The following is a 16,124-nucleotide window of genomic DNA, read 5'->3' as shown; positions in this document are numbered from 1 at the left end:
TGCATCAGGACTGCCAAAGAATATTGACACATTTACCAGTCATACATTCGGTCTCTAACAAACGATTGGAAGTATTTTGCTTTATGTTTGACAAGCTTCGACATGCTAAATGCCTTTTTATTAAGCTTATGAAAATACCTTAATACTTGAAAGTTAATGTGGAATGATTGCGACCCGCAATGGGAATATTGTTCACAGGGTGAAGTCGAGTAAGAATTGTGAAACTTCAAATTTTGATTGAGTGCACATGATGCAGCAATGCCTTCAGCACAAAACTAAAAAGCAGTGTAGCACAAATGACATATTTTCGATTTTATCTGCTTGAGTCTGTAAATTATAATTTATCAATTGCTTTCAGTCTTATGAGGCATATCACCCTGATTTCTGTAAGCTGTCTTGCAAGGTATGCGAGCTAACCAACAGATCAAAACCAGTTTGTGTTGGTCCGGAGTTCTGATTCATATTAGAAATTTGCAAGGTTCACATCTCAATCATTTAAAAGCCATAAATATCTTTGATCCATGGCCTTCTGAATCATGGAACTTCCAGACCTGAAAACATTCACTGTGTCATGAAACGACAAGCAATCTGTGTCATTTTAAAAGTCAGTTTGGTGTTTCATATCTGCCTTCATGAGATTTTCTAACTGATTGTTGAAATCATCTGATACAATTCAAAGCAATAAACATCCCAGCAATTTTAATTGAAAATTTTGAAGAAGAGATAGGGTCAATAATTGGCAGCAATCTTTTGCCAACCAGCTATGGCCAAAAAACGTCAGATGAACTATGACTGCTAGATGCAAATTAATTATTCCACTATCTGTAGGTAACACACACTAGACTGGTTTGATATGATGTTAGCATGTTCGCAAATGGAAAGGTAGCAAATCTACACCTACAAGCATCCACTCCCTCCACCACCAACACTCAGTGTAACAGTATGTGCATATCTACAAGGTGCACTGCAGAAATTCACCAAAGATCCTCAGACAGCACCTTCCAAACCCATGACCACATCAACCTAGAAGGGGAAGGGCAGCAGATACATGGGAGCACCACCAGCTGCAAGTTCACCTCAAACCTTCCTGACTTTGAAATATATCACCGTTCCTTCACTGCCACTGCAGTGGTTCAAGAAGCAGCTCATCACCACCTTCTCAAGGACAACTAGGGATGGGTAATAAATGCTGGTCCAGCCAGTAATACCAACATCACACAGATAAATAAGTTCCTCTAAGTCCCCATTTATATAATGCCATGCTATCTCCATGGCTCCCATTTTTATCCTCTAGCCACTCATTCAGTATTCACTACGACAGACCTCAAGAGCTATGTCTTTGAAATGGAAGTGAATAATAGAGCTCCTGATGCGCTAATATAGCTGTCAATCACATATCCTTCATACTGAGTTAAATCCTCTCATTCAAAAAAGCTACTCAAACAAGTAAAATCCCCTCAAATTGTCAAAACTTGGATGAAAACAAGCATCTGTTCACTAACATTGAAGACTAATAATCCTTATAAAATTGCCAGTCAACATGTCTGCATGGGCTCTCTGCTGAAATAGGTGGGACTAAGAACTATTGAAACTCAGCAAATATTCATAACGTCCCCAGTAACCAATAGAAATAATTCAAGCTCCAGATAAGGCAAAACAGATGGATAGCTTATATTTTCTCTCAGGAGAAAGTGAGGATTGCAGATGCTGGAGATCAGAGCTGAAAAATGTGTTGCTGGAAAAGCGCAGCAGGTCAGGCAGCTGAAGAAAGGCTCATGCCCGAAACGTTGATTCTCCTGCTCTTTGGATACTGCCTGACCTGCTGCTTTTTTCCAGCAACACATTTTTCAGCTATTTTCTCTCTCAGCCTTACTCAGGTATCTGTCAATCAATACACTCCAAAAACATGTGTCTGTTTTATTTTATTTCCTGAGGGAAAGATTCAGGCCTTTTGTTTATTTAAAGGGTTGTGGACATTTGAATCACTTTAGGTCAGAACACTCAGATTTCACAAGGACATTTCATCTGTTTTAAATGAATAATAGAATTTTTTTTCAATAATGTTCAGTGTAATGTCAACTTAAGAGCCCATAACCCTCCCAGTAATTGCAGCAATAAACGTAATTTAGTTTACAAGATACCATCAAACTGTAGAAACTGGAAGAACAAGTTATTTCATACATCTCACAGCCTATTAAAAATAGAATTTGAAGAGCAGGTGACTCCTGTTTGTAAGCAGGACTCCCCCTCCCACTTCTGTACTTTGTTGATGATTCTTGGAGGTGCTGGAAGTTGTGCATTTTTATAGGACGGACCAGAATCCACAATGTTTTAGAGATTGGGTGGAGGTGGTTACACTAATCTTCATCATTGATAGTCCCTCACAGACGAGAATGGCTCTCTTCCACTCTCAGGGTGAGTCTGCAGAGCGATGTGGCTCCAGCAGGCTCGTTACACTTGGGGCAGAAGGTGGTCATGGGAAAGGGGTGGGTAGGGCGTTGATGTAGCAGCACGCCCCTTATGCTGTTTCCTCCGGCTTCCGCTTCATACTGACGGGCAAGTCTCCAGGTGCTCGATGTCTTCCCGAAAACTCCTCCTCCATTTTGGACGGTGTTGGCCCAGTGATTCCCAGGCATCTGTGGGAATGCTGCACTTCCCCAGTGAGGCTTTGAGCGGTATCCCTGAAGGACTTCCTCTATCCACCTGGGGCTCGCCTGCGTTTCAGAGCTGGGAGCAGAGCACCTGCTTGGGGAGTCTCATGTCAGTCATGGGATGATGTACCCAGCCCATCGCAGCTGATCAAGGGGGCACGGTCAGTACCTCGATACTGGGGATGTTGGCCTGGTCGAGGGCACTGGTGTTGGTGCATTTTTCTTCTGAGCAGATTCACAATATCTTGCATGGGCAGTGTTGGTGAGACTGCTCCAACGTCTTGAGGTGTCTGCAATAGACAGTCCACATCTCAGAGCCATAGAGGAGGACAGGAGCCGCCACAGCTCTGTAAAGCATGAACTTAGGGTCAGTATCTGATGTTGTTGTCCTCGAATACCCTTTCCCTCAGGTGGCTGAGGCTGCACTAGTACACTGGAGGCAGTGCTGGATCTCTTCATTAATTGATGCTTTGGCTGACAGGACATACCCGAGGTATTGGAAGTGGTTAATGTTCTCTAAGGCCTCTCGGTGGATCTCGATGATTGGGGGTTGGACAATCCATTGCTTGAATGGAGCTAGTGAAGGCAGGATTTCTACATCTGGTCACAGCTTTATGCCCCTCCAGGGAATGTGGTAAATCTCATATGCACCTTCATCAGTGCTTCCATGTTCATGAAAATGGGAGGTCAGCTTAAGGTTAATAAATACTGAGTCAGGGATGAGTCAATGATATTATTCCTGATAAAGTGTGCATAAAAAACATAAAATAGCTGAAATGAATCACACTGACCACTAAATAAAATCCCACTTCGGTCAAGTGTAATAATTCACCCCCCAATAGGGATTACCATGTAATATACTCTATGTTTAATCTTATCTAAGGAAACCTTACAAATTTGGAATTAATAACAGTGTAAAACAATTAGTGTCAGAATGATGAAGAGTATTTTGCATCAGTATTTTCTCTGGTAAAGGATATGGAAGATATAGAATGTAGGGAAATAGATGGTTACACCTTGAAAAATGTCCATATTACAGAGGAGGAAGTGTTGGATGTCTTGAAACAGGTATGATTTGGAGATACCGGTGTTGGACTGGGGTGTACAAAGTTAAAAATCACACAACACCAGGGTATAGTACAAGAGGTTTAATTGGAAGCACACTAGACAGAAATTGTTGGAAAAGCTCAGAAGGTGTGATAGCATCTGTGGAGAGAAAGCAGAGTTAACGTTTCAGATCCAGAGAATCTTTTTCTGAAGGTCAGCAATTTCGGTGTTTGTTTATAAATTCTTTTCTGAAGACTTCCTGAATCTTGCTCATTGCATCCTCCCACCCGTTGTCACGTATATATTTTATTTTCTAATCAACCAGCTTAGACATGTGAGTGCAAACGACTGGAGCAGGTGGCATTTGAACCTGGGCCTTCTGGTTGAGAGGTGGGGCACAACCACAGTGCCACAGGAGCCCATCTCTCTGTATACATTTTTTCTTATTCGTTCGCAGGTTCTCGGTGTCACTGGCTATTTATTACCCATCCCTAACTTAGTTAAGAGTCAACCACATTGCTATGTGTCTGAAGTCACATTTTAGGCCGACTGGGTAAGGATGGCCGTTTTCTTCCTTAAAGGACAAAAACAAACCAGATGGGTTTTCACCCAACAATCAGTTTTCATAGTCATCTTTAGAGTTTTAATTCCAGATTTTCTTTGAATTCAAATTCCACCGCCTACCATAGATAGAGTCAAACCACTGTTCCCAGAATATTACCTGTATCATTGGATTAATAGTCTTACAATAATGCCATCAGGCCAGCAACTCCCTTTGTCCGTATACATATGATAATTTGTAAACGACTTGTTCAGAAAGGCTAGGCCAGCATTTATTGTCCATCCCAGAGGCAGTTAAGAGTCAACCACATTCCGTGGGTCTGGAGTCACATGTCAGTCAGACCAGGTAAGTACAGCAATTACCTTCCCTAAAGGGCATTAGTAAACCAGGTGGGTTGTTAGAATAATCAGCAACAGTTTTGTGGTTATCATTATCCTCTTAATTCTAGGTTTTCATTGAATATAAATTCCACCTTCTGTCAGGACTGGATTCAAACCTGGGTCCCTAGAACATTACCTGGGTCTGTGCATTAATAATCTAACAATATTACCCCATGGCCATTAATTCCCCTTCATTACAGACCTAGATCAAACCATGTTTAGTGTTTCAACAATGACTTTCTCTCCATCATGATTGGAAGTGAGGATATTCATTGAACATTATATAATGTTTGGTCTCATTCATAATTCCTTTGATACTAAAGGAAGACCTGTCCATATTCAGCAAATTGTGGACAATAAAGGCAGTACAGTGGCTCAGTGGTTAGCACTGCTGCCTCACAGCACTGGCGAACCATGTTCAATTCCAGCCTCAGGTGACTGTCTGTGTGGAGTTTGCACGTTCTCCCGGTGTTTGTACGGGTTTCTTCCAGGTGCTCCAGTTTCCTCTCCCAATCCAAAGATGTGCAACTTAGTTGGATTGGCCATGGGAAATGCAAAGTTACTGGGATAGGGCAGAAAGGGAATAATCTTTGGAGGATTGGTATGGACTTGATGGGCTGAATGGTCTGCTAGCACACTACAGGGATGCCTTGATTCTATCATATCCCCTATTTCAGTGTGTGACAAAATCCTGAAATTCCCTTCTTAACAGCACTGTGTGTATGCATATATCAAATATACTGCAGTGCTTCAAGAAGTCAGTTCACCACCACCAAGGGCATCAAGCATCTCAAGAGTAATGAAAAATCATTAATAAATGCTGACCTTAATAACGACCATCATATCACAAAAGCATGTGTGTTGATTTGTTCAACACTGGCTGGTGAATACTACTGGCAAATTGTATGATGTCCAGCTGTTCTCAAAGCCCATATTTATAAAGTGTGTGGTTTAAATTTATTGAGTTAAACATAACAAAACTTGAGCTCAATACTTTGCCGACCTGTGTCGTGTCGAGCAAGCCTTTGTTCATTTTCCTCCATAGATCCAAGCATTATATTTGTCATTATGTTGTATATCTATATCGTAATAACTTGTAAAACAAAATCAACACTAGGTTAGGAAGAAAGGAAATCAAAAATAAACAAACAAATAGGAAAAATTGAGGTTTTGCATTAAAAGCTAACAACATAAAGGTAAGGTCCAAGGGAGTGTTGCTGAACAAAGAAACCTTGGAGTGCAGGTTCATAGTTCCATGAAAGTAGAGTTGCAGGTAGATAGGATAGTGAAGAATATGTTTGGTATGCTTGCCTTTTTTGGTCAGTGCATTGAGTATAGGAATTGGGAGGTCATATTGTGGACATTGGTTCGGCCAATTTTGGAATACTGTGTGCAGTTCTGCTCTCCCTACTATAGGAAGGATTTTGTGAAACTTGAAAGGTTTCAGGTAGGATTTGCAAGGATGTTGCCAGGGTTAGAGTTTCTGAGCTATAGGGAGAGGCTGAATAGGTTGGGGTTACTTTCCCTGGGGTGTCGGAGGCTGAGGGGTGACGTTATAGAGGTTTAGAAAATCATGAGGGACCTGAATAGGGTAAATAGACCAGGTCTTTCCCTGGGGTGGGGGAATCCAAAACTAGAGTGCCTAGGTTTAGAGTGAGAGGGGAAAGATACAAAAGGGACATTTTCATGCAGAAGGTGGTGCGTATATGGAATAGGCTGTTGGAAGAAGTGGTGGGGGTTGATATAATAACAACATTTAAAAGGCATCGGGATGGGTATATGAATAGGTATGGTTTAGAAGGATATGGGCCAAATACTAACTAATGTATTAGGCAAGAACTTTCGAAAGCTGATTGGGGGCAGATGTTCACAGGTAAAGAGATGGCTGGAAAATGGGAAGCCTTCAAAAATGAGATAACAAAAATCCAGAGAAAATATATTCCTGTTAGGGTGAAAGGAAAGGCTGATAGGTATGGGGAATGCTGGATGACTGAAGAAATTGAGGGTTTGGTTAAGAAAAAGAAGGAAGCATAAGCAAGGTATAGACAAGATAGGTCGAGTGAATCCTTAGACGAGTATAAAGGCAGTAGGAGTATACTAAAGAGGGAACTCAGCTTTGGCAAATAGAATTAAGGAGAATCCAGACGTTTTATAAATACATTAAGGACAAAAGGGTAACTAGGGAGAGAATAGGGCCCCTCAAAGATCAGCAAGGTGGCCTTTGTGTGGAGCCGCAGAAAATGGGGAGATACTAAATGAGTATTTTGCATCAGTATTTACTGTGGAAAAGGATATGGAAGATATAGACTGTAGGGAAATAGATGGTGACATATTGCAAAATGTTCATATTGGTGTACCCTAGAACTCTGTGGGAAGCTAGAGAAGTGATTGCTGGGCCTCTTGCTGAGACATTTGTATCAACGATAGTCATAGGTGAGGTGCCGGAAGACTGGTGGCTGGCTAATGTGGTGCCACTGTTTAAGAAGGGTGGGAAGGACAAGCCAGGGAAATATAGACCAGTGAGCTTGATCTCGGTGCTGGGCAACTTGTTGGTGGGAATCCTGAGGGACAGGATGTACATGTATTTGGAAAGGCAAAGACTGATTAGGGACAATCAACATGGTTTTGTGCATGGGAAATCATGTCTCACAAACTTGATTGAGTTTTTTGAGGAAGTAACAAAGAGGATTGATGAGGGCAGAGCAGTTGATGTGACCTATATGGACTTCAGTAAGGTGTTTGACAAGGTTCCCAATGGGAGACTGATTAGCAAGGTTAGATCTCACGGAATATAGAGAGAACTAGCCACTTGGATACAGAACTGGCTCAAAGGTAGAAGTCAGAGGGTGGTGGTGGAGGGTTGTTTTTCAGATTGAAGGCTTGTGACCAGTGGAGTGCCACAAGGATCGGTGCTGGGTCCTCTACTTTTTGTAATTTACATAAATGATTTAGATGTGAGCATAAGAGGTACAGTTAGAAAGTTTGCACATGACACCAAAATTGGAGATGTAGTGAACAGCAAAGAGGGCTACCTCAGATTACAACAGGATCTTGACCAGATGGGCCAATGTGCTGAGAAGTGGCAGATGGAGTCTAATTCAGATAAATGCGATGTGCTGCATTTTGGGTAAGCAAATCTTCACAGGACTTATACACTCAATGGTAAGGTCCTCGGGAGTGTTGCTGAACAAAGAGACCTTGGAGTGCAGCTTCATAGCTCCATGACAGTATCGCAGATAGGATAGTGAAGAGGCGTTTGGTATGCGTTACTTTATTGGTCAGAGTGTTGAGTACAGGAGTTGCGAGGTCATGCTGCGGCTGTACAGGACATTGGTTAGGCTACTGTTAGAATATTGCATGCAATTCTGGTCTCCTTCCTATTGAAAAGATGCTGTGAAACTTGAAAGGGTTCAGAAAAGATTTACAAGGTTGTTGCCAGGATTTGAGCTATAGGGAGAGGCTGAACAGGCTGGGGCTGTTTTCCCTGGAGTGTCGGAGGCTGAGGGGTGATCTTATAGAGGTTTACAAAATTATAGGGTAAATAGGCAAAGTCTTTTCCCTGGGGTCGGAGAGTCCAGAACTAGAGGGCATAAGTTTAGGGTGAGAGGGGAAAGATATAAAAGAGACCTAAGGGGCACCTTTTTCACACAGAGGGTGGTACATGTATGGAATGAGCTATTAGACGAAGTAGTGGAGGCTGGTACAATTGCAACATTTAAGAGGCATTTGGATGGGTATATGAATAGGAAGGGTTTGGAGGGATATGGGCCGGGTGCTGGCAGGTGGGACTAGATTGGGTTGGGATATCCAGTCGGCATGGACCAAAGGGTCTGTTTCCATGCTGTACATCTCTGTGACTCTATGACTCTAAATGGGACTAGATTAATTTAGGATCTCTGTTCTGAATAGATAAGTAGGACTGAAGGGTCTGTTTCCTTGCTGTACATCCCATGACTCTATGTCATTTGTTAAAAATAACTATTGCAAAAAGATTTGAGAAAATGTATAGAAAGTCTTGATGCAATTGTGACAAGACATGGAGTATTGTGTGCAGTTTTGGTATCCTTTAACAAAGGATATGATGGCCATAAAGGGAATAGAAGGGATGTTCACTCGACTGATTCCTGGGATAATGGGATAACCTTCAAGGAGAGACTGAGGAAACGAGGCTTATATTCTGTTGAATTTAGAAGGAGAGATATCTCATTGAGATATGCAAAATGCCTACATGTCTCAACAAGGTAAATGCAGGAAGGATGTTTCCCCAAGCTGGGGATCTAACAACAGGGGACACAGTCTCAGAATAAGGCTTAGATGATTTAGGACTGATGTGAAAAGGATAGTAAATCTTAGGAATTCTCTAAGCTGGAGATTATGAAGTTGAGTCAGACATGGTCATGTTGAATGGCGGAGCAAGATTGAAGCTACTCCTACATCTAGTTCCTATGTGGTGTAGATTCACCATGATCTATTGAAATGACAGAGCAGCTTTTCAGGGGTTTAATCACCCTACTATTGTTTCAGAAGTTTAGTTCCACTCTTCAAGCAGCCAATTTGTCTCCCATATGTCGAAGAAAATCAAAAATAGCTGAATCAAAGCGTTTGTACAGAAGGATGGAGACTATTGTTGCTTCACTAGGGTTTTTGATAAAATAAAAAAATGTAATGGCATTTACTTCAGTGGGCCTGTCTGAGATACACAGCACCTTTTGTCATCACCTTTCTGTAAATGAATAGTACACCATAAGAAGTTCATGAGATGGCAGGATATTAAAACCTTCAAAGCTCCATGTGATGGCAGTGGTGAATGCGGATGATGATCTTTTGTATGCACTTTCTGCGGCCTGTCTGCCATTTCTTGCCTTTTATAAAACAGCACCCACATGGTCTAGCGTTGACATCATCCCATTGTTCCGCAAGCCATTTTGATGAATTGGCCTTCGACCGGCTTTTCAGAACATTTTTAATTACTAGCACTGCTGTGTGATACAAAAACCCAAATGTTTTATAAGCAGCTTAATTGTGTGACCAGAATAGTTGATTCATATCAGTAATCATTTTTCAAGAACATTAAAAGAGTATCTAAGTGTTCATTTACATGATAACTGTGCTGTCAGTGCATTTTTACAGCAACACTGATGTTGTACTCACAGTGTATATACCCAGGGGCAAATTATGTTATACATTCCGCATGACCACCAGCCATGTCTGCAGTATGTCAATGACCTGTGAATTAATCTAATTCATTGAGCCCCCTTTTGTTTTTCTTTCAATTATAAAACAGTAGCAGCAAAGCTTTGGTTTTAAGATAATATCAAATGTTTATTGCAAGATATAACAGGGTCATTAAGAATAAAGAAATAAAGTTTGAACAAAAGCATTGCAAATATCAAGGTTAAAACAAATAACAATAAATTGAAACAATATTTATCGAGAGAAAATCTCAGTAAGTCACATTCAGGCCTGTAGCTGGGCTCCTCCTTCTTTCATAGAATCCATTTAGAAAGAGGCAATTGAGTCTGCACCAACCCTCTGAAGAGTATTCCACCCAGACCCATCCCCCACCATCCCCTAACCCTAACCCCGCATAGGGTTTTTATCATGGTGAACCCCCCCTAACCTGGACAATACAGGGTCAATTTTAACACAGCCAATCCACCTCAACTAGACATCTTTAGACTTCTGTGTTGTATTTTGCCGGGAGGCTGACTAAGATGGCAGCTGCTGTCCGGTGAACTTTGCAAAATGTTAAATCATGCTCCATTTAAGGTACCTTGAAAATAGCTTTTGTTAACTTTTGTTCTAACCAAGGCCTAATTTACATTCTCATAATGAGTCATTAATTAAAACTTTATTGTATCCTAGACGATGTGGCAATGAAACATAATTCAGTTGAGGATTTTCTTTCAGTTTTTTTCTGAAGTGAAGACCTTCTCTGGAATCCACAATTCATTTTGAATCTGGAGTCATTTTCAAACAGCCTTTTCCAAGGCTTATTTTACAAATATACAGTACCATTTCAAACAATTTCCTTTCTCCATAGATTACCAGATTGTAACCATACAATCACCACCTTTCCATATGATTTTTTCTGCATGGCTGTTATTCTTAATGCCCACTTGCGGGACCCACTTTTTAAGCAGAAATTTCCAAGTTTTCTGCTTGAATTTGTAAACTTGAAAATTCATGCCTGCAAACTGTTGAGAAGTTGGGTGACAGATGAGAGGGCAGGCAGCAAGCCAATACCGTTGTGAGTTCTTGAACCAAGCAAAGATAAATGTTTGATGTTCTGTTTCTAATCTATAATCGACTTTATCATCTCTCCTGGACCCGTGCTGAAGGTCATTTCTGACGAGGCATGCAGCGTGAAATTGGGTTCACCCATGAGGCAGGTATTAAAAGGCGGAATTTCTCATCACTTGCAGGTGTTTGTTTTTAGTCTCCTGCCTTCAGAATGCTGTTTTCTCTGGAGAGTTAAGATTGTTCCTGAAGGAAGGCTCAGAATACTCTCTGCTCTGCATGAAGTGAGAAAAAAGATCTGATACAGTACCATTAGCATCACAGCATGTGCTCACGAGCATCAGAGTCTAATTTGTGCAGGCTGAATGCATTGTAAGCGATGACAATTTTTTGTAAAGAAGTAATACAAAGGCAACATAGTGAAAGCTGGCTATTGGCCTATCCTGGTGTTGTGCTAACCTCTAATGTGGAGGTGGTTATCTAAGATCACAAAGAAATCTTGATCAATTGGATCAATGGGCTGAAGAGTGGCAGATGGACATTAATTTGGAAAATGGTGAGGTATTGCATTTTGATAAGCAAACAAGGACAGGACTTGTTCAATTAAAAGTAGGGTCCTGGGTGGTATTGTAGACCCGAACATAGGAGTTCAAGTGTATAATTCTTTGAAGTTGGCATAACATATAGATAGGGTGGCTTTGAGAAGGTGTTTAGCACACTTGCCTTCATTGCTCTGACCTTTGAGTATAGGAGTTGGGACATCATATTGAGGTTGAACAACACATTGGTGAGGCTTCTTCTAAAGTATTGTGTCAAGTTCTGGTCTCCCTGTTATAGGAAGGATATTATTAAGCTGGAGAGGATTAAGAAGAGATTTACCAGGATGTTGCCAGGCTTGGAGGGTTTGAGTTATAAGTAGAGGCAGGACATGCTGGAACATTTTGTCACTGGAGCATAGGAGGTTGAGGGGTGACCTTATCAAGGTTTATAAAATCATGAGTTGTATAGATAAGGTGAACGACAGGTGACTTTTCCCTAGAGTTGGGGGTTTTCAAGGTGAGAGGAGAAAGATTTAAAAAGACAAGGGTGGCATTTGTTTTACGCAGGGAGTGTTTTATATTTGGAACGAGCTTCCAGAGGAAATGGTGGATGTGGGTACAGTTACAACGTTAAAAAACACTTAGGGTAAGTACTTGAGTAAGAAATGCTTGGAGGGATATGAGCCAAGCACAGGCAAATGGGGACTAGTTTAGATTGGGACTATGGTTCAGCATGAATTGGTTGGACGAAAGGGTTTGTTTCAATGCTGTATGACTCTATGACTCCCCAAAGATTACGCCATTTTTGGAGTGTCATTGGAAAAGTGAATTAATATTTTAGTTAATTAATAATGAATAAAGATGGATTCCCACACCGCTCAAATGAGCACCTACTTTAATCTTCTTGCAATGAGGGAAAAATTGGAACTCCAAATTATTTGGGGGCTTACTTTTCCCTGTGCAAATTTTGTTATTCCATTTGAATGCTTCTCTAATATTAGCATAGAAAGATTAAAATATATTTAATTTCAAAGTAAGAACGGGGAGAGAAGAATAAGTTGATCAATTTCTATCTCTCTAAATTTCTCTTTCTCTGTATGATGAGCATGGTACTGCTGGCATGAATTGTAGAAAATGCTATTTCTAAAACTTAGGGTGTTATCAGCAAAGTGTGATGTCATAAGGGGAGATTTAATAGAAACTTACAAGATAATACATGGCTTGGAAAGGGTGGACGCTAGGAAATTGTTTCCGTTAGGCGAGGAGACTAGGACCCGTGGACACAGCCTTAGAATTAGAGGGGGTCATTTCAGAACAGAAATGCGGAGACATTTCTTCAGCCAGAGAGTGGTGGGCCTGTGGAATTTTTTGCTGCAGAGTGCAGTGGAGGCCGGGACGCTAAATGTCTTCAAGGCAGAGATTGATAAATTCTTGATGTCACAAGGAATTAAGGGCTACAGGGAGAATGCTGGTTGTCTTATGGTCTTATCAATGTGTTGTAGAATTTGCACATTATCAATAATAATTGATAAACAATTGTGACCATCTTTATTGACAAAAGTGATCATTAGAAAATCCTTTCTGAGTCATGCCATCAAACTGATCTTATCCTTGGATGCCAAAAATATCAGTCTTCATAGCATTTCATTTAATTTGTTGCTTAAACAATGTAGTGTGTATCAAGTGTATCTGGTGCTGAGAAAAAGCAATCCCATTCCGTATGGACTTTGTATAACTGTGTGAAATGGATGAATCACTCAGCAAGTTTGCACCCCTTCCAAATTATTTGACTTAACCATTACTGTATAGATACTGTGTTACTGGTTTTTACCTCTGGAAAGTCAAAACTACCCCATTAAACTTTAATAAAGGGTAACAGAAACCTTGACTTCCCTGAGTGATGATTCAGTAGCATAGAGTCATCGAGTTATCCATTACAGAAACAGACCCTTCAGTCCAACGAGTCCATGTTCCCAAACCAAATTCATTCCACTTACCTGCATTTGGTCCCTATCCCTCCAAACCGCTCCTATTCATGTACTTATCCAAATGGCTTTTAAATGTTGCATCTAACACTTCATCTGGCAGTTTGTTCCACATATGACTCACTCTCTGGGTGAAAAAATTGCCCCATATGTCTTTGTAAAATTTTCCTCCTCTCATCTTAAAAATATTCCCCCTAGTTTTGAACTCCCGCACCCTAGGGAAAAGGCCTGTGCGACTCACCTGATCTATGCCCCCTGTGATTTCATAAGGCCACCCCTCAAACTCCTGTATTCTAGTATTACCTGCCTCTGGGAACAGATTGGAGCCCAGTCACTGACCTCCACTTTAATCTATAGAGGACAGACTCAAAGGTTCATTGTCCTTTCAGAAGTTTGCTTTCCAATGAGTCAGAACCAGTTTTGTGTCAATTTGCAAATTGTCATCTTGCTTTTGGAACAGATAGTATTCCAAAACATCTCCAGTAAGACAGAGACATCCTGTGTGATCCTAAGCAATGAAAATAATTTCGAAAACATCAAGCAAACAAGACAAGATTTGAAAGAGTTTCAATCCAGTCCCCTCCGCTTGGCCATATACAACACTGGAATATATAATTTCTACATTACTAACTGTATATACAGTCCACATTGAACTACCACTGTCGAAAAGATGGGATGAATGACTCAAACACATTGTCCTGAAGAAGGGCTTATGCCTGAAACGTTGATTCTCCTGCTCCTTGGATGCTGCCTGACCTGCTGCGCTTTTCCAGCAACACATTTTTCAGCTCAAACACATTGTCACCTGGATGAAGCAGTGTCTCCAGTAAAACAGGCACGATTTAATTGCTAGAAAAAGTAAAGGAGAAATAAGTGATAACTGGCTCAGTAACTCAGTGGAACAAGGGTATGTAGTTCTCCTGTGATGCACGGAATAGGGTGAGTTTTACCAGCAATGCACTGTCATGTATAATGGCAGCCTTTTTTGTAAAACATGGAAGCAAGATTAAAATGGATTTTATTTAATTTTTTTGAATTGAAAAACTGAGTTAATTATTTTTCAGAGGAACATTAAAGCTGAACATGATTTGCCAATGTATCCGTACTGTGGGAATATTGGCAAATAGTTTGTCTAGATTAAGATTGTCCTTTGTTAGAGGATAAACTGTTTCATGAGGTTGCTAAAAAAAACCTTCAGTATTTTTCTCATAGTTCTTTTCTCTTTTCCTCCCTTTGTCCTTTGTCTATGTGTCATTCTCTCGTCACTTGCACCTTCTCCATTCTGTTACAGATATTTCCATCAGCTTGCTTGCAGTGATACTTATTTTCTGTGGACTGGCCCTAGTGGCAGTTTTTCTCTTTGTGTTCTGGAAGCTCTGCTGGGTACCCTGGAAGAATAAGGTTCTCTCGAACACCTCCATTCCTGGAGACACAGCCAACATCACCAGCACTGAGCAAGACAAGGAGATGACGGACAAACCCAAAGAGTCCACCTCCATGAGCTTCCTCGAGGCAGCCATGAAGATCAGTCACACGTCACCAGATATCCCAGCAGAGGTTCAGATGTCCATGAGAGACCACATCCTGCGCCACACACGGATACAGAGGCAGACAACGGAGCCAACTTCTTCCTCCAGGTCAGTGTCTCAACTTTGGCACCAGAGGTGTACTGTGCATGCATATGTGCTGCCTTGCGTGCATTTAAAAGCCAATCTCTGTTCAAGCAGAGTTTCTATAAGCTTTAAAGTGTTAATTATGTGTATAAAAAGGAAGCACCATGCCTAGAGGAACATTATTATTCTCCTGGTGCGCACTATGTCTCGATTGATTATATGAAGTGGAATCAATCACTGGAGGTGTTTGCCACCCCTCAGCATTGGAGATACTACAGAGCCGGTGGGCTGTGAAGGGGGTGCTGAAAGAGTATCTGGGCCAGGCAAGAATTTGATTGTCCTCTATTTAAATTGGAACCAATTTTTAATAATTTGCCCTTTTTTCTAATATGGGAAAAGGTTAAATCAGCCCAAGGTGACTGTTTCATGTTTAATATGGGGAGAGGAATTCAGAAGCTCTGAGAACATAAGGGAGTCAGCTGGAGATTTCAAAATGACCTATTGTAAAATGGATTTGAAGCAATCGTGAAATGGTACAGTGGCTCAGTGGTTAGCACAGCACCAGGGTCCCAGGTACAATCCCAGCCTTGGGTGACTGTCTGTGTGGAGTTTGCATATTCTCCCTGTGTCTGTGTGAGTTCCCTCTGAGTGCAATGGTCATTCCAAAGATGTGCAGGTCAGGTGAATTGGCCATGCTAAATTGCCCATAGCGTTAGCCAGAGGAGGATGGGTTACTCTTTAGAGGGTTGGTTTGGGCTGAAGGGCCTGTTTCCACACTGTCGGTAATCTAATCATTTATGTTTATATTGTGGAGCGCCAATTGCAGGTTTGTTGAATACAGAGGAAGTAGATGCATGTTGACCCTCACAATTTATGAGACAACCCTCTGTCCACATTAAAGGATGATGTACATTCTAAGACAATGTTAAACTCAGTGATCTGCTGGACAGAATGCTGCACTGTCCGTTTTACTTCCTTTAAAACAAAAAATGAAGGAAAGAATAAGCAATATAAGCAAGTTTAAGTATTTCGTGTTGAAGGCAACTTACCACCATCCTTCTTAAGAGCAGCCAGGGAGGGACAATAAATGCCAGCCCAACCAGTGAC

At 41.1% G+C, this 16,124-nt stretch overlaps 1 protein-coding gene across 1 annotated transcript in view; it reads left to right on the top strand.

The window, feature by feature from the left end:
• LOC132828229 (synaptotagmin-6-like) overlaps positions 1-16,124 on the top strand; it is a 300,199-nt gene that overhangs the window by 130,566 nt on the left and 153,509 nt on the right. Inside the window, exon 2 of the mRNA XM_060845187.1 lies at positions 14,696-15,041. Within this exon, the coding sequence (XP_060701170.1) occupies positions 14,696-15,041 (346 nt within the window). The remainder of the gene's footprint in view (positions 1-14,695; positions 15,042-16,124) is intronic.

The sequence above is a fragment of the Hemiscyllium ocellatum genome, chromosome 26 (assembly GCF_020745735.1).
Source record: "Hemiscyllium ocellatum isolate sHemOce1 chromosome 26, sHemOce1.pat.X.cur, whole genome shotgun sequence".
Lineage (NCBI taxonomy): Eukaryota > Metazoa > Chordata > Chondrichthyes > Orectolobiformes > Hemiscylliidae > Hemiscyllium > Hemiscyllium ocellatum.
The sequence above is the reverse complement of the archived record's forward strand: the minus strand, read 5'-3'. Positions and strand labels throughout refer to the sequence as shown.